This window comes from Onychostoma macrolepis, chromosome 22, assembly GCF_012432095.1.
Source record: "Onychostoma macrolepis isolate SWU-2019 chromosome 22, ASM1243209v1, whole genome shotgun sequence".
NCBI classification, from domain to species: domain Eukaryota; kingdom Metazoa; phylum Chordata; class Actinopteri; order Cypriniformes; family Cyprinidae; genus Onychostoma; species Onychostoma macrolepis.
The window spans coordinates 31,795,610-31,813,819 of record NC_081176.1 but is presented as its reverse complement, the minus strand read 5'-3'; the positions used below and the strand labels follow the sequence as shown (position 1 = coordinate 31,813,819).

General features: G+C 35.2%; 1 protein-coding gene across 2 annotated transcripts; it reads left to right on the top strand.

The window, feature by feature from the left end:
- Positions 1–2,553: 2,553 nt before the first annotated feature.
- si:ch73-173h19.3 (uncharacterized protein LOC563864 homolog) lies at positions 2,554–17,011 on the top strand. Of its 2 annotated transcripts, none has more exons than XM_058760442.1 (9): positions 2,554–2,826; positions 3,725–3,817; positions 5,075–5,120; positions 5,387–5,662; positions 10,311–10,430; positions 11,904–12,023; positions 12,166–12,289; positions 12,403–12,595; positions 14,544–17,011. In XM_058760442.1, the coding sequence occupies exons 2-9, from the start codon at positions 3,731–3,733 to the stop codon at positions 14,703–14,705; spliced, it is 1,128 nt and encodes a 375-aa protein (XP_058616425.1). In that variant the 5' UTR covers positions 2,554–2,826; positions 3,725–3,730; the 3' UTR covers positions 14,706–17,011. The 2 variants fall into 2 exon arrangements, with proteins under 2 accessions (XP_058616425.1, XP_058616424.1); XM_058760441.1 differs by having other exon boundaries at positions 2,555–2,755.
- Positions 17,012–18,210: the final 1,199 nt, after the last annotated feature.

Genomic DNA, 18,210 nt, shown 5'->3' with positions numbered 1-18,210 from the left:
ACTACACGGGAGGAGCTGGTCAATGACCTGAAAAGAGCTGGGACCACCGTTTCCAAGGTTACTGTTGGTAATACACTAAGGCGTCATGGTTTGAAATCATGCATGGCACGGAAGGTTCCCCTGCTTAAACCAGCACATGTCCAGGCCCGACTTAAGTTTGCCAATGACCATTTGGATGATCCAGAGGAGTCATGGGAGAAAGTCATGTGGTCAGATGAGACCAAAATAGAACTTTTGGTCATAATTCCACTAAACGTGTTTGGAGGAAGAAGAATGATGAGTACCATCCCAAGAACACCATCCCTACTGTGAAGCATGGGGTGGTAGCATCATCTTTGGGGGTGTTTTTCTGCACATGGGACAGGGCAACTGCACTGTATTAAGGAGAGGATGACCGGGGCCATGTATTGCCAGATTTTGGGGAACAACCTCCTTCCCTCAGTTAGAGCATTGAAGATGGGTCGAGGCTGGGTCTTCCAACATGACAATGACCGAAGCACACAGCCAGGATAACCAAGGAGTGGCTCTGTAAGAAGCATATCAAGGTTCTGGCGTGGCCTAGCCAGTCTCAGACCTAAACCCAATAGAGAATCTTTGGAGGAGCTCAAACTCCGTGTTTCTCAGCGACAGGCCAGAAACCTGACTGATCTAGAGAAGATCTGTGTGGAGGTGGGCCAAAATCCCTCCTGCAGTGTGTGCAAACCTGGTGAAAAACTACAGGAAAGCGTTTGACCTCTGTAATTGCAAACAAAGGCTACTGTACCAAATATTAACATTGATTTTCTCAGGTGTTCAAATACTTATTTGCAGCTGTATCATACAAATAAATAGTTAAAAAATCATACATTGTGATTTCTGGATTTTTTTTTTAGATTATGTCTCTCACAGTGGACATGCACCTACGATGACAATTTCAGACCCCTCCATGATTTCTAAGTGGGAGAACTTGCAAAATAGCAGGGTGTTCAAATACTTATTTTCCTCACTGTATATATATAATGTATATATACTGTGTATATATGTATTTTGATTATTGGTAAGACATTCCTCTAACCTTCGTAGACAGACCTTTTTTGAATATTTTATTAATTTTAGATTTTATTAAAAATATAATAAAACAGCTTTCTAAGAAAACAAACTGTTAAGAAAAAATGAAATCACCGTTTTAGATTACATATGTTTTAGTTAATATATTTTTATGAAACATATTAATAATCTTAACGATTATAATATAGTTTTTGATTATTGGTAATAAAAAGACTCTTCCCTTCATAATCAGACTGTTTGTTTTTTTAATTCATTTCAGATTTTACTAAAAATTTAAGAAAATGTGTGTCTTAGAAAAACTGTTAAGAAATCAAACAAGTTTTTATATATATAGTATATAAATTGTACATTTACCGTATTGACCCGAATATAAGACGATGTTTTTTTCTTGGAACTACAACGCGGTCATCTTATATTCAGGGTCTAGACTTTGACATGTCAATAATACAACCACAACAATAGGTGGCGCCAAAAACGCATAAAACGAGTGTGCCATGAAATATGTAATGTAATGTGTGTTGTAAAGATCGCGAGTGAAAACAAAAGAAAAAGAAAAGCTTACAGCAGCAGAGTCGTGACTGTCATGTTAGCCTGATGGGACCAAACTTCCTCTGTAAGTCATTTTCAAACATAAGACAGTACTCAGATGTGAAGACTACAGTAAGATTTCACTTCTACTGTTAATACAATTTTGGTAGGCTAATATGAGATCTATAGCCTAACTGTTATATAATTCAGATGGGCTACCTGTTATTTCAATGGTATATCAAAAAGTATATATTTTTCAATGTCATTGTTGGTACATTTTACCAGTATTTACCATACTTTCAAAACAAAAATTAAAATAGGAAAAATATGCAATATGAAAATAATTGAAGAAAAAATGTATTTTACAGAGAGGGAAAAAAAGACAAGATTTGGTTTTCAAAAAGCCTTTTTCCAAGAGGTACATCTTATAATCAGGGTCGTCTTATATTTGGGACAATACGGTAATTTATTTTATGATACATAATCATATTTTATGATAAATTATCATAATATATAAGATAATAATTATATTATCTTATAAATTATCATAATATATAAGATAATATAATTATTATTGACCGGTAAGACGTTGGTCTTTACTTCATAGAATTTTTTTATTTTTTATTATTAATTTTAGATTTTACTGAAAATATTAAATGGGTGTTTTAGAAAACAAATTAAGAAACAAAATGAAATCAAGTTGTTTTGTTTTATGTATTAAATTCTATATTTAATTAATAATATAATAATTAATTCATAGATTTTTATGATAAATACAAATGATCATAGTATTTGACATCAGAATTCTTAATATAAATTAAAATTATAATTATAAAAAAATTAAATTCAGTCAACAGTTATTTTATATATTAAATGATACATCTACAATAGATAATGTTCATAGTATATTTAAGATCATAAATTAATTCTTAATTATTGGTAAGACTTTTCTTCATAGACCTCATGTCCTCAAGTAAATGTGTTGTAGGTCTAAATGTTAAGCAGTAGGTGGAGCCACATTCACTGCCTTTATATTCCAGCAAGAATGTTGCAGTGAGAAAAAACATAATTTGAAAAGGCTTGAGAGAAAAACCTGCCTCTTATAAGAACATGATCGCAGGCACCTCATGTGTGAGAGACTCCAGTGCTCCTCAAGCTACAGTGGAATAAATCACACAGGGTAAGATCTCCACTCACTTCACACACACAATCAGGACTTTGGGGAAGAGGGGGACAATCCTGTTTGATAAGGTATATTGTTTATGCAGTTTTGGCATTGCATTATAAATTCTATACTGTGTTAATGATTTCTACATCATTTTGATTGATAACTACAGCATAGTAACAGTTTTCTGAATGTGCAACTCAGAAACTGCAAGTTGTAGTGCTTCATGTATAACAACTGTACTTTGTTTTACATATACATGAAGAATGATTTATCTGGCTATATTGCATAAATATTTCATACTTTTGAATGACAATCGACTTCTGCTTCAACTTCTAGCATGATTACAGGAGATTTTGTTGAACAGAAAACAACAATTTCAACTGGAGGTTGCTGGAGGGCTTTGTCAGATAAATATGGTGTCTAAGTACTAGTTGGTACATGCCTTCAGTTGCACTACTTTTGGAATAGCCATAATAAGCTTGTACTGTAGATTTACGTGTTTTTATTTGAGCTGGTTCTTTCTGACACAGTCTGGGAGGTTCACAACGAGCTTCCAGAACAGAGATGTTCATCCTCAGGGGGGAAAAAAACCATTAAATTCAATATTACAAGACTGAATTCGTCATGAACATTTCCCACAGTGTTGAAATGAGATCTGCTCTTGGTCTCAAATATGCTGGATATGGTAATTTGCACAAGGACAATGTGATACTTTTAAAAATGTGCCATGGCTTAATTGCTATTATGGACTGGGTGAGTGGGCACAGTTTGGACACTGTTGTTTTGTGCTGCAATGTGTTGGACTCTGCCAAGTTGCTGCAGAACTGAGCCAGGGTCAACAGCGGTTTTATTCAAACCAAACAATGTGATCTTTGCAACGCGGATGAAATGTAATTGGGGTTTAGGTGGAAATGGTGCAAATGCACATGGGCTCAGTGATGATTTGTGAAAGTGTGAGCGTCTGTTTTCTCTGGGCTGCAGGTCACAATGTTGGGGATCTGCTTGTGTTTAAGTGTCGCCGTCCACTTCGCCGTGTCTCAGGAAACCGAAGCTCAGGATCCTGTCATATACACGGCAAGTAGAGCACAACACACCACAGCCACTTAAGGGTGCTGCTTTGTGTTGATAGATAGATAGATAGATAGATAGATAGATAGATAGATAGATAGATAGATAGATAGATAGATAGATAGATAGATAGATAGATAGATAGATAGATAGACAGACAGACAGACAGACAGACAGACAGATATACTTTGGACAGGTGTATAGATAGATATAGATAGATAGATAGATAGATAGATAGATAGATAGATAGATAGATAGACTTTGGACAGGTGTATAGATAGATATACTTTGGACAGGTGTATAGATAGACAGACAAGCAGAGAGACAGACAGACAGATAGACTTTGGACAGGTGTATAGATAGATAGATAGATAGATAGTCAGACAGACAGACATTGGACAGGTGTATGGATAGATAGATAGATAGATAGATAGATAGATAGATAGATAGATAGATAGATAGATAGATAGATAGATAGATAGATAGATAGATAGTCAGGCAGACATTGGACAGGTGTATAGATAGATAGATATAGATAGATAGATAGATAGATAGATAGATAGATAGATAGATAGATAGATAGATAGATAGATAGATAGATAGATAGTCAGGCAGACATTGGACAGGTGTATGGATAGATAGATAGATAGATAGATAGATAGATAGATAGATAGATAGATAGATAGATAGATAGATAGATAGATAGATAGATACAGACAGACTTTGGATAGGTGTATAGATAGATAGATAGATAGATAGATAGATAGATAGATAGATAGATAGATAGATAGATAGATAGATAGATAGTCAGACAGACAGACAGACAGACATTGGACAGGTGCATAGATAGATAGATAGATAGATAGATAGATAGATAGATAGATAGATAGATAGATAGATAGATAGATAGATAGATAGATAGATAGATAGATAGATAGACAGACTTTGGACAGGTGTATAGATAGATAGATAGATAGATAGATAGATAGATAGATAGATAGATAGACAGACTTTGGACAGGTGTATAGATAGATAGATAGTCAGTCAGACAGACATTGGACAGGTGCATAGATAGATAGATAGATAGATAGACAGACTTTGGACAGGTGTATAGATAGATAGATAGATAGATAGATAGATAGATTGATAGACGAATTTGATGTCTTGCTAATAGTGCTAATAACTGTAAAAAGATTTGTCTGTGTTCCATTTTTTTGATCCAGTATTTATTTATTTTCTTTGCCTATGACTCTTCTTTTGCAGTGCACTGAAGGTTATGAATTTGACCATGAAAAACAAAGCTGTAAAGGTAACAGCTTGTCTCCTCTCATATTTATATCTTGATAGCTTAAGCGTTAATGCTACACGAGTATATCAGCCAAACTGCTTTACTGGCTAATGTTTGGACCCTCTGAGATCAGCACAGTATTATCACATTTATATTGCATACACCTACACCTACACCTGCACTGAAAACCCACCATGAATTAGCATACTGCATAATTAGGACCTGTGCTAGATATTCATGTAAAAAAAAGAGAGAGATAACTACTTTTGTGTCTATTTTCCTTACAGATGTAGATGAGTGCAAGACACTGCTGGAAGCCTGCAAAGGGGGCATGAAATGCGTCAACCATTTTGGTGGCTACCTCTGCCTTCCCCACAACGCTCGGATAATCATCAGTAACGGCGAGGATGAGCCCACTACCCCCCCGCCAGTGGAAAGAGTAGATGTTCAGCCCGGCTTACCCCCCGTCTCCAGGGGAGATTACTCAAGAGTCATTCATAGCTCAACACATACACTCCAGTGTGGCGTGGGGTTCATGCCGGATTCTCAGAACTACTGCAGAGGTGAGCAATAGCTGGCCCATTCTCTACTTGATTATTTGCAATATTTGTTGCGATTATGGAGTTGAGAGATCTCATGACCCACAATCCTGTAAATGGTGTGTATACAACAGATCAATGTGTCCATGTGTAGCCTATGGAAACTTGTTCTCACCATGGGATAAAAAATAAAAAAAGGTCAGGGCAATTTTTTATCTCCCAACTTTGAATTTATTTCTCGCAAATCGCAGTTCAGACTTTTTTCTCACAACTGCAAGATTTAAAGTCAGAATTGTAAGATGGAAAGTCAGAACTGTGAGATTTCTTGAGCAATTCTGAGAAGAAAAGTTTCAAGAAACACAAAAAGACTAATAAAATTGCAATTATATATAGATGTTTTTTTTTTATTCTGTGGTGGAAAGAAACAGAATTTAAAGATGCAAACTTAGAATTCAGCAAAAAATTTCAGAATTCCAATATATACATTTTAAATTGCAAGAAGTTAACTCAGAATTATGTGAAAAAAGTCAGAATTGCAAGATATAAACTTTTTTTTTTTTACATCTTGTAATTCTTGAATTTATGTCTCGCAAATCTTACTTTTTTCACAATTCTAAGAAAAAAGTCAGAGTTGTGAGGTACAAACTCATAATTGCAAGATATAAACCTAGAATCGCGAGATGTAAATTTGGAATCGTGAGACATAAACTCGGAAATGCGAGATATAAACTCAGAATCCCGAGATATAAACTTGGAATCGCGAGACAAACTCAGAATCGCGAGACATAAACTTGGAATTGCGAGACATAAACTTGTAACCGCGAGATATAAACTTGAAATGCGAGACAAACTCATAATTCCAAGATATAAACTCGCAATCGCGAGGCATAAACTCAGAATTGCGAGACAAACTCAGAATGACGAGATATAAACTCAGAATCCCAAGATATAAACTCGGAATCGCGAGATATATTCTCAGAATTGTGAGACATAAACTCAGAATCGCGAGATATAAACTCAGTAGTGCAAGATGTAAACTCTGAATCGCAAGATATAAACTCAGAATTACCAGATATAAACTCAAAATGGCCATAATGACTCATAATGGTGAGATATAAGCTTAGAATCGTGAGATTTAAACTCTGAATTGCAAGACGTAAAAACTGAATTGCGAAAAATAAAATCTGAATTGCAAAAAATGAATTCTGAATTGTGAGATATAAACTCAGAATTGCAACTCTAAAGTGCAAGAAATAAACTGAATTGCAAGGAATAACCTCAGAATTGTGAGATATAAACTCTGAATTGCAAGATATAAACTCCACCAACCTGACATTTTGCTCACAATTGCGAGATGTGGTTGTGAGATAAAAGATCACAATTACTATTTAAGCTTTCTTCCCATGGTGCAAACAAGCTTCCATAGTACCCAGTTTTGTGAGAAAAAGTAGGCTTCCTTAAATTTAAAATATTTGGTTGACAAAACCGCATACTTACGTACTATATAGATAGTAGTATGTTAGAATCCTTAGTATTTAAGAAACACTATGTCTCAAATAACCTAGATGGTTTACTACTTCTGCCAAGATTTTTAAGGGCACATCTGATGGACACTCTTCTATCCCATAAGGCCATGGGAAAAGAATTATGAATGCTGATTCTGAAAATTGCTTCACACACACTGTTTGCAAGAATGAGTGGAATGTGTATAAGCGAAGTTTATTTTGTGTGCAGATGATACCCTCAAAATTTTGTGTCCTACAGTTCCGAAGTTAGTAGCAAAAATGTTAATTAGCTTATTAGCCCACAGCTTTTAGGCTTCCAGCACCTGAAATATTAGCGATATAAATGTTGTTTGCAAAATATTCATTTTGTCAACATACAGTTAATTCTGAGAGGTCATATTTAAAATACTCAACGGAAGATGATCTCTTTGCAGAATGTGTAGTTAACAAGCTAACAAGCCAAATGCTGACCCCTCGGGAAGTTATTATGTCATTCTTTGGGAAGTCATTGTATCTGTTCAGAGGATGTAGTGCCAGAAATCTGCTTCCTCTGGGTCTGTCTTCTTCTATCTGGTGGATAAAACAATTTTGTGTGTGTGCTAATGGTGCTAATTCTTTCCCAACTTGATAGAGGGCTCAGTCATGTTACAGCATGCAGAATCCCTGTGCTAGAAGCAAACAATTTAGATTGCATAAACCATTCACGATGAGACTGAGAGACAAGAATTGCAAAGACATGCCAACTAACATGTCATCCAACAAGAATAATACATTTGTTTCCCAATCTTAAATCATTTTATTAGATACTATGAGCAGTCATTTGCACTGATTCCATTTGCTGTAATACTTGATAACTGATTCCACTACTGCTGAAAAGCTCAGGAAAGATCAGTGTCTATTTTAATGCTTGGCAAAGTAGTTTTTTACTGGTTAGCATTGGTTTGGCTTTGGTCTTGCTATATTGCTTGAATTATAACGTTAATGAGCAAAATGTAGCTGCTTCAGCTTTTATACCAATATTATATTTCAAATTTCCATTTACAAGTCATGTGGTATAACCACCAATGTAATAATATATGTTCCTTATACCCTGAATGCATGTGAGTGTACATGTCTTTTTTAAAATACTTTTTTCTTTTTTTCCCAAAGTAAAAAGTAATTTTACACATATCAAGAATTATTCATTCTTTCATTTTGGGGAGTCGCACCACATGACATTTTACAACCTGAACTAACCTTGCCTTGTCAGATTTTCTGATATTTTAAAATACTTACAAATACTTATATCTCATATAATTTCCTATTTTATGTTTTTTTTTATGCATGTGTATGTCAGTTGCACCACTTGACTCTCATTCTGTGGCCAAAGTTTTTCAAACTGATTTTTTTCTTCTTCTGAGAAACAAATCAAATAAAAAATATATAAATTTTATTCATTGATACAGACTATTTAAAAGTATTGTTTAATTTTTGTCTTTAAAACATTAAAATATTTTTAATGCCAACTTAATTTAATGCAATTAACACTCTCTCTTCCTTTGGCTTGCTCCCTTTATCAGGGGTCGCCACAGCGGAGTGATCCACACAACTAATTTGGCATGTTTTACGCCAGATAATGCAATTAACACTAATATTAATTATAAATTATTAATATTAAATATTAATATTTAATATTAAATATTATTTAATTTTTGGAAGTTGCACCACATGACATTTAACAACCTGAATTTTGTCAAAAAGGTCAGATGATCTGATATTTTAAAATACTTATTGACCTTGTCCTCTCTTTGATAGCTTGTGCATATAATCAAGCCAAATCAAAGTCACATGACTTTGATTGGGCTTTTTTAAATAAAATTTTGCTAAAAAAATAAATAAATAAAATGATTATTTTAATAATGCAAATAATTGAATTATTTCATATACGTATTATTATTATTATTATTAAATTTTAAAAAAAGAATGCCACTAACATCACAAACTAATGTTTGTTGGTTTTTTATTTGTTTGTTTTTTAATCAAAAGTACTCAATGCATCAACCTGGTATCCATAAACTTTGTCTCCAGGCAGACAAGGGTGTAACTCAAACCATTGTATTTTGATTTAAGCCATTGTTGTGTGCAATATTCTTCAGACATTCAGTAAATGGACTGTTGGTAGGTTCGCGCACATGCTCTTGGAGACTAATCTTGGGTCAAATGGCCCTTCAGCGACTGTGCTTTTTGTTATCATACAGCTACCAGAGTTTATGTGGTTTTGTTTGAGGAAGTATGGGTCAGGACATGTATCTCTCAGCCCATTAAAATGAGTCAACAATTAGCTCAGGCCTCTTCCCGCAAAAGAGAGTCAGCCTTCCTGCAATGTTTACATATTTTCGGCCAGTCTCTTTCAGAAGCGCCTTGGCAGTGATTCCTCTGGAATCTAACACCAGTTTGCTGGAATCAAATCACCATCATGTGGGTGATCACAGACTCCAGGTGTGTCTCTCTCAAAGAGGTGGGCAAGAAAAAAAGCATGTTTTTCGTCTGAACTCTTGCCCGTGAGGCCTTGCCTCATTTTTTCCGGCCAGATTGGCTATCAGCAGCACTGAACCCCCTGAAAGGGCCCAAATGCTGGTCAGCAAAGTTTTGGAAACTCTCGGCGAGAGGCCTCCCGGGGGTCTTCGGATCTATGCATTGACATTATTCTCCCATTAATGCCTCAAACAGGTCACTTAAGAGCCTACTAAGAATCTGCCTTGTTTGCATGAGGAGGTTTTTCACTCACACGTGTTGCACATCCAATAGTCTGTATATGAATCACAGAATACTGGCCTATTCTTAGGCCTTTGTATACAGTTACTTGACCAAACCTGGCAGATAAGCGCAGACCACCCACGATGGCCCTCACAGCGTGAAAGGACACTTTCTGCGCTCCAGAACGAAGCTGGAAACCTCGCCAGACATACCAAAGAATGATTAGGAGTGCAGAAATGATGTGTGTTTTGGATTATGCTACCTGTTGTTTTAAATAAGTGCCGTTATTAGTGTTATATTTGAGGGACTGAATGAAATAGGCATTTGGGAACAACCAGTTGTTTTGTTTATTACTCATGCAATCTCATTTTTAATTTCATCATCTATCATTAATGTTCAGTTGTGTGTTTTGTTTTTTGTTTTTTTTACAGATGTGAATGAATGTCTAACCGCAAACCCCTGCCAACATCAGTGCTACAATCTGATTGGCTCTTTCATCTGCCAATGTGAAGTCGGATATGAACTGGCTTCAGACTCAGTCTCCTGCCAAGGTTTTTTTTTTCAAGCATTTTACGCTTTTTTAATGTACAAAAATACATGATAGACTTTGAATATTCCTAACACCATCAACAATAAGTTCAACGTGTATGTAAACAAACATGTAAAGTACTGACAGTAATGTGCTTACAAAAGACAGTTTGACATTTGTTTCATTTAGTTAGGGTAAGTTTTACAATCTCTCATTAGCTAACATCTACAAAAAGTTACTCACGCTATCCTGTTGTAGCCAATCAGATCAAAATAATCATAATCAAACAGTATTTCAATGGCGATAACATTGTACAATGTTGTACAATTTTTTCCCCCATTTGTGTGGATATTAAAATAGTTATAAGAATATCTTAATGGGATTGGACAAATGAGCATTATTATATAATTCATAAAGAAAATATAAGTATTACGGTATAAAATAAACTCTATGAAGTTTCGTATTGAATATTTCTAGTAACTTGCATATTGCATGCTTTGTTAGCAGGCTATGCTAGCTTAGGAGGCTAATCTGTTAACATGCTATCCTTAGGCTAACTGAAAGAGAAATGTTATATTTGATGTACATTTGATGGTTTTTGTTATATAATGTGTGAAATAGCCATTTAAAAGACATTACTAAGGTACTTTGATATTGGCTATTTAAATTGACTTTGACAAACTAGTTAATACTATTTGTACACTTAAGACAATCTTAAAAACATCTCAATGTCTTTGCATTTGATGATTAAAATATTAAACTAAGGCCCGGTTTCACAGACAGGGCTTAGACTAAGCCAGGATTAAACCATAGTTCAATTAGGACATTTAAGTCATTTTTATAAACGTGCTTAGAAAAAAAACATTATTGATGTGCATCTCGAGACAAAACAAAGGCACTGATATAATTTTAAGATCAGTCAGTGCAAGTTTCTTTCAGTTGAAACAGCTCAGACTTACATTTTAGTCTAGGACTAGGCTTAAGCTTTGTCTGTGAAACTGGGGATAAACAATAATTATCTTAGCGTCCACATCAATGGACAATAATGTTGTGTATTATAATAACATGCTGAAGTTTTGTCGTCAGTTGCTTAAATGCTGAGTGTTGAGTGGATTCTGATTGGCTATCAATGTTTTTATTGTTCATCAGCTGAAAAAAAAAAAAAAAGGTTCTGAAAGTGATTTTAACAAGATTGTTCCTGTGTGTCAACATCATTGTAGCTGGGATTTGGACTTTGCTATGCTCAAAAAATTAGAAAGATTATTATAACTTTATAGTTATAATTATCATCGACTATTGATATACTGTTTCAAATGAAGACAAAAAGCATGTCGACACTTTCTGGTTGTCCTATGTTAGTATAGTGTAGTATAAAAGTATGTAATTTTCTCTGTGGTATTCGAGATTCGGTCCACAGACATTAAATTGACAGTAACCACAGTAATGAGCAATATTTTGTCATTCTGTGAGTTTCATTCTCATTCGTATTTTCCAGATATCAATGAGTGTGAATTCTCAAACTACATCTGCCAGTTCCAGTGTGTGAATCAGCCCGGCGGATACCAGTGTGTGTGTCCTGATGGATACCAGCTCCAAGGGACGCGGATGTGCCAAGGTAAATTCCAGTTTCTTCCAGGCTTCTGAAGTGGCTTATGAAGATACTCATTGACCTTTTTCATTGTATGGTGTAACAGACTGTTTCCTGTGCATACGACAATAAACTCTTGAATCTTGACTCTTTTCCACCCTGTTAATAGATATAAATGAGTGTGAAACAGCACACAACTGCAGAGAAGATGAAATGTGTTGGAATTACTATGGAGGGTTCCGTTGCTATCCAAGAAACCCCTGCCGTGAGCCATACGTCAAAACAGGCGAAGGGTGTGTCTAATCTCCTGATAAAATCATACCCTGTGTTGCGACAAAAAATATAAAATGTGTTGGTATTTGATCCACAAATCTGTTTTACAAACTGTTTAACTCTCTATCAACAGACGCTGCAGGTGCCAGTCACCAAATGTTTGCCGAGGACTGCCGCCTGTCATTGTCTACAAGTACATGAGCATCTTTTCTGATCGCTCAGTGCCTGCGGATATCTTCCAGATTCAAGCTACCAGTGTCTACCCCAACATGGTAAACACCTTCACCATTAAATCTGGCAATGAGGGAGGAGAATTCTACCTGAGGGTAAGATCTGTGATTACAGCCTTGCAGTTAGTTATTTATTTTTTACCAGGTGATTAAAAAATCAAAGTAATTAACTACTGTAAATGAATTACTTTCCCTTGAAAATTAAAGTAATGGATTACTCTTAGCTTTTCTGTAATTTAACTACAGTTACTTCTAGTGTAATTGCATTAAATACTGTATAAACCAGGGGTGCCCAACCCTGTTCCTGGAGATCTACCTTCCTGCAGAGTTCAGTTCCAACACTGATCAAACACACCTGTCTGTAATTATCAAGTGCTCCTTCAGATCCTAATTAGTTGGTTCAGTTGTGTTTGATCAGGGTTGGAGCTGAACTCTGCAGGAAGGTAGATTCTAGGAACGGGTTGGGCACCTGGTATAAACTATAACAATTATGTATAAAACAATAGTGGATTGAACATCAAAATTTAACATCTAATGTAAAAAATGCATGTTTTAATGTAACCTTCTCCCTTTAAATACTTTGATTTCAAGATTTCTTGTCAGTTCAAGAATAATTTATGCAATTTTATTTATTTGAAATGATTAAAATAGCAGTTTCATGTCTATCCTTGTATTGTTCAACTGGTCGAGGTTGATACAGGATTTAGAAAGTAATTAATAAGTAATGCAATACTTTTTTACAAAGAGTAATTAGTACAGAAATTTAATTACTCTGTTGAAGATTTTATTAGCTAATGAATTGAATTAATAAGTAACTTACTGTACCCTGCACTGAATTGTTACTAACCGTAAATCTAACCCTTTCAATTCTATGTTATTTAAATACCGTAACAGTTTGGATGGATAACTTAATAAGCACAGTAGATTGTTTAAATTTGATATGTATTGCTTTCAGTAAAGCCTTAATAAATAACACATTATAATTGAAAAGATAATAATCAAAGACATTTCTCTTCCAAAATTTGTGCCATCCGATCCCTGTCATAGAGTGTTTAAATATTACAGGATTGAAAATAATTTTAAAAAAGTATAATAACAGCTTTAGCTTATTTGTTTACCTTATTAGCTTTAGAGTCAATGTTCATGTTCATTTTTGCCAAGAAAAGTATTAGTATTATGTAAAGGACTGTTCACTATTAGTTTCCTATAACACACCAACTATTGAGCTTGACAAAATAACTTAGAAACCTGATATTTTTTATGAGATATACTTGCTTTTAAACTCTATTTAAACCCCAAGGCATTTCTCTACCAAAACAGGTTTTATGTCCACCCTGTTACATTTAAAATGGTTGGGTTTGAATGTTACAGGGTTGTAGATTAGTGCATAAAATCTGATTATTTACAGTCAGCATTCTTGTGCTTTTTGTCAAGACTTTGAACAGATGAGCTTGACAATATATCTGTAAACATAATAAAAACTGACAGAGACTTCAATAGATACTCACCTGGGTTTGAACCCATGATATTTCTTTTCCAAAACAGGTTTAGTGCCAACCCTGTTACATTTAAAATATCTAGGGATGAGTATCAGTGCAAAAAAACACAACACCAGATTATTTACAGTCAGTATTCTTCTGCTTTCTGCCAAGAAAACTATTTTTCTGAAAGAGTGATCACTATTATTTTCCCATAACAGAGCTGAACAATTGAGCATGACAGTATAACTGTAAACAACAAAAACTGCAGTGACTGTAAGAGATACTTACTTGTGTTTGAACCATGACATTCCTTTTCCAAAATAGGTTGTGTCAACCCTGTTACCTTTCAAATGTCTATTTATCAGATATCATTATTCACCAGATTATGTAGTCATCATTGCTCACAATGATATTTTTCCCATAACAGAGTTGAAATATGTACCTGTAAACATACTGAAATACACATAAAGACATCAACCTTGTTGCATTCAAAAATGGATCACTGTGATTTATAACACTGTCTCGTGGTGAAGCCTGGTGATGGGATTTTCTTTGTCTTGCAGCGCTCCAGTAATGTAAGTGCCATGTTGGTGATGACCAAACCTTTGTCTGGACCTAGAGAACATGTTGTGGACCTGGAGATGGTCACCCAGAGTAATGTCTTGAGTTACCGTTCCAGCTCACTGTTGAGACTCACCATTATTGTGGGTCCATACCCTTTCTAAATCATCTAGATTGACTGAATCAGCACCTTGGTTTAATGTGTGTAATGCAGCTTACTATGTTTAAAATGTTCAACACAGCATGGCTACCTGGTTGTGGTCTAGATCAGTGGTTCTTAACTGGTTGGTTGAGACCCAAAAATGTGTCAGGAACCAGTTCTAAATCAACCAATAGATATTAATGTTTGATTTTAAAGTTTTATGCGAGCTCACATTTGTATGATGAATCTTTTGTATAATACATTTTGATACTGTGTTGGGTTGCCATTTAATGTCCGTTGTAAAATGTAAGTCTTGAAACAAAACTGGCTAAGAACCACTGGTCTAGATAGTTGCATATTCACTGGGTTTCAAACAGGAATTGGTTTATTAATCATAAAATGTAGGTTGTCTGGTTTACTGAAGTTTTCAAGTAACTTGTACTTTGGAAAATGAAAGACAAGGTCAGAGAGGGTGACATGAAGACCAAGAAATATCTGAAAAACAACACAGCTGGATACCAGAAGGAAACACAGTCGCTCAAGTTTCATTCTGAAAAGCACTTACAGGTTATTCTTTGTCTTGGTAGCAAGAGGTTTGCAAGATTCTGCTGCATGTCAGACTTTTAAATGGATAGTTCATCCAAAAAGTGGGTCCATCATTATTTACCTATCGTATGTTCTTGTAAACTCATATGACTTTCTTTCTGCAAAACACATAAAGTGAAGTTTAACAAAATGTCATGTTGCTCGTTTCCATACAATAACCATCAATGGAGGACAAAAACTCTGTGGAGCTCCAAAAATTACAAAACACCATAAAAATAGTCCATACGACTCTACGTCTATATTGTGAATCTTCCCAACAGACCAAAAAGTTATTCACTGAAAATACTCCCTTCTATCACAACGCTCGAATCTTTCACATGTCTTCAAATTGGTGCCACAATTGGTTACGACTAATTCAATGACCGCCTACCAAAAATTTTGGTCTGTTAGAGACCAATTACGAAGAACACGGTTTTACAGGAAGTGCAATAGGAAAAATGCAAGGTCTCGAGAAAGTTGACTGTCTTTTCACTTGTGCACTTTTTTTTTTTTTTTCCACAGTGCACAAGACGTTGCAAAATACACAAGCACTGGTCAAAGATGTCTGTTTCACACATGTTTGCATAGAAAACCAATGGAAAATCAGCACACTGGAATTCAAAAACACATTCTGTATGAACATTGCGTGGCTTCAAAAAATTACTTTAATCATGCTTTTTTGGCTATTTTCCTCATTCGTCATATCGTCCTCATTCCCTCTCACTGTATGGAAAATTGCAGCATGAACGTTCTGCTAAACGTCTTCTTTTTAGGTCCTCAGAAGAAAGTAACCATATGAATTTGGAACGACATGAAGATGTGTAAATGATGGCAGAGTTTAAATTTTTGAACAAACAAACCTTTTAATCTGTCAGTAAATCAAAGCTTTACATTTCCCACACATGGATTGTGTAGAAACAGAATGTAATTATCAAAAAGTGCTTATAGATTCGTTACTAGATTTTACTTCTTAGCAGGGGAAAAGTGTTTTATAGGTGGAACATGTGGATAAAGCAAACAGAACTGCATAGAGTTAGGTGGAACAGTTTGTGTCGTAATCTAATGGCATCCTTAGCTAATGGAAATCTCTGAATGCTTCCTCCGCCTTGCAAATACTGCAGAAATGACCTCCTATCCTATGAGAATAAGGCAATAATGTTTTGGAAACAGAAGTGATGTTTTCAGGAAATTGCTGGCAAGGGTTTTGGGTCGCATAAGCAATGGAACTCTTGCCTAACATGTCTGTATGGTTGCCAGAGCAGCGTTTGATCTTCTGCAGTGTTTCGTGTCGATGGTCTGTGACAAACACTGTTACTTAAACCGTTGCGTCACACCCGGCGCCCCCAGAGATGTGGTCGTGGGTGAGGCCGGAATGGTTCGCGCACCACCACGTTGTATGAAATTATTTTGGCAAGCAATCTCTATGTTGGCTGCTTCGAGATCTGACTTAGTATTTTAATGCAATGCTTGCAAATCAATCTGTACGTTGTCATTATCTGTTCTCTTATGATCAAACACTTTGATTGATCACAGTGAATTTGTGAATGCTCCCTGTTTTTTCTCTTATTGAGATCATTTTTGCTCATATCTAATTTGATGTGGTCCGGTTGTTTCTGCTCAGTGAGGACAACAGTCCTGTATTTGTTTAACAAACTAAAATTAATTGGATTTGCACCATTCGTTCAGAAATTTTCTGTATTTTCATTCTGCTCTCAAGTTGCACTTTTTTTTTTTTTTTTTTTACTCATTCATAGCCTTTGTGCCATTTATTCTGCTGTAAAGTTTTTGGAAATAAAAATAAATACAGTAACAGTTGTGTCATTTTAATTTGCTCAAAACAAATGTATAGCACCAGAAAGGAAGCATGTTCGAAAATGCTCATGTGCAAAAATGTAATCTTTTGCTAGTATTGCATAACATGCATGGGTCAGTTTGGTATATTCCTGGAACAGTTTATAGGGACCACCAAGATTCATCTGCAGTTATTACCTCCCGCGGTTGCAGATGGGAATATGTAACTATGTGATGTTGTCATGACAATAGTTGAGCAGTTCCTGTAAGAATATTTACACACTGACAGCCTAGTCGTTTACAGAAAGCATGCAAGTCATACATGAACTTCACGTTTTTGCTTAGATTTCGATGCAAAACTACTCATGCTATTTTTTTCTTTTTAAATAAAAGAAAAAAAATTGAGTATAAACTAAATGTGGGTGTAAAAAAATCTGTGGAGAATTACAAGAAAAATCTGGAAAAACCAACAAAATTTAGAATGTAAAGACATTTTCTTTTTGACAAATTTATTGTTGCACAGTGCATAATGTGAATATATTATTAGATTGCCATCTTTCTGATGGTTTTATGTGATTATTCATGAGTTTAATTCGTGGCCCTATGTCTCTCATGGGACGAAGAGGATTAAGTAACAGGGTTCCTACCCATTTTCCATTTTAAAATTCCATACTTTTCCAGACTCAAATTTCCAAACCTCTCAGTAGATTTTCAGACCATGTTTAACATAAATGGTTCATAGAGCGTTATTTTCAGCTTTATATTTGGATATATTTCAATATTTCAAGGCCTTAGGTCTCTTTAACGCATACTTTGTGGAGGCCAAGAAACCACACTGCGAAATGGGCTGATGGCACAATACACTCTTAAAAATAAAGGTGCTTCATGATGCCATAGATAGAACCTTTTTGTCTAAACGGTTCCATAAAACACCTTTAACATCTGAAGAACCTTTCTGTTTCACAAAAGGTTCTGTGGTGAAGGAAGGTTCTTCAGATTATAAAAAGGTAAGAAAGAGATGGTTCTTTAAAAACCTTTGACTGAATGGTTCTTTGTGGAACCAAAAATTGTTCTTCTATGGCATCGCTGTGAAGAACCTTTTAAGCACCTGTATTTTTAAGAGTGTAGGTGGCTCAGTGAGCATTGTCCTA

Bases quoted from the DNA above. Each gene is read 5' to 3' on its own strand.
- si:ch73-173h19.3 (XM_058760442.1), top strand. From the start codon at position 3,731: ATGTTGGGGATCTGCTTGTGTTTAAGTGTCGCCGTCCACTTCGCCGTG. The intron at 5,121-5,386 runs GTAACAGCTTGT...TTTTCCTTACAG, and splicing joins TGAAAAACAAAGCTGTAAAG to ATGTAGATGAGTGCAAGACA. The intron at 12,024-12,165 runs GTAAATTCCAGT...CCCTGTTAATAG, and splicing joins AGGGACGCGGATGTGCCAAG to ATATAAATGAGTGTGAAACA.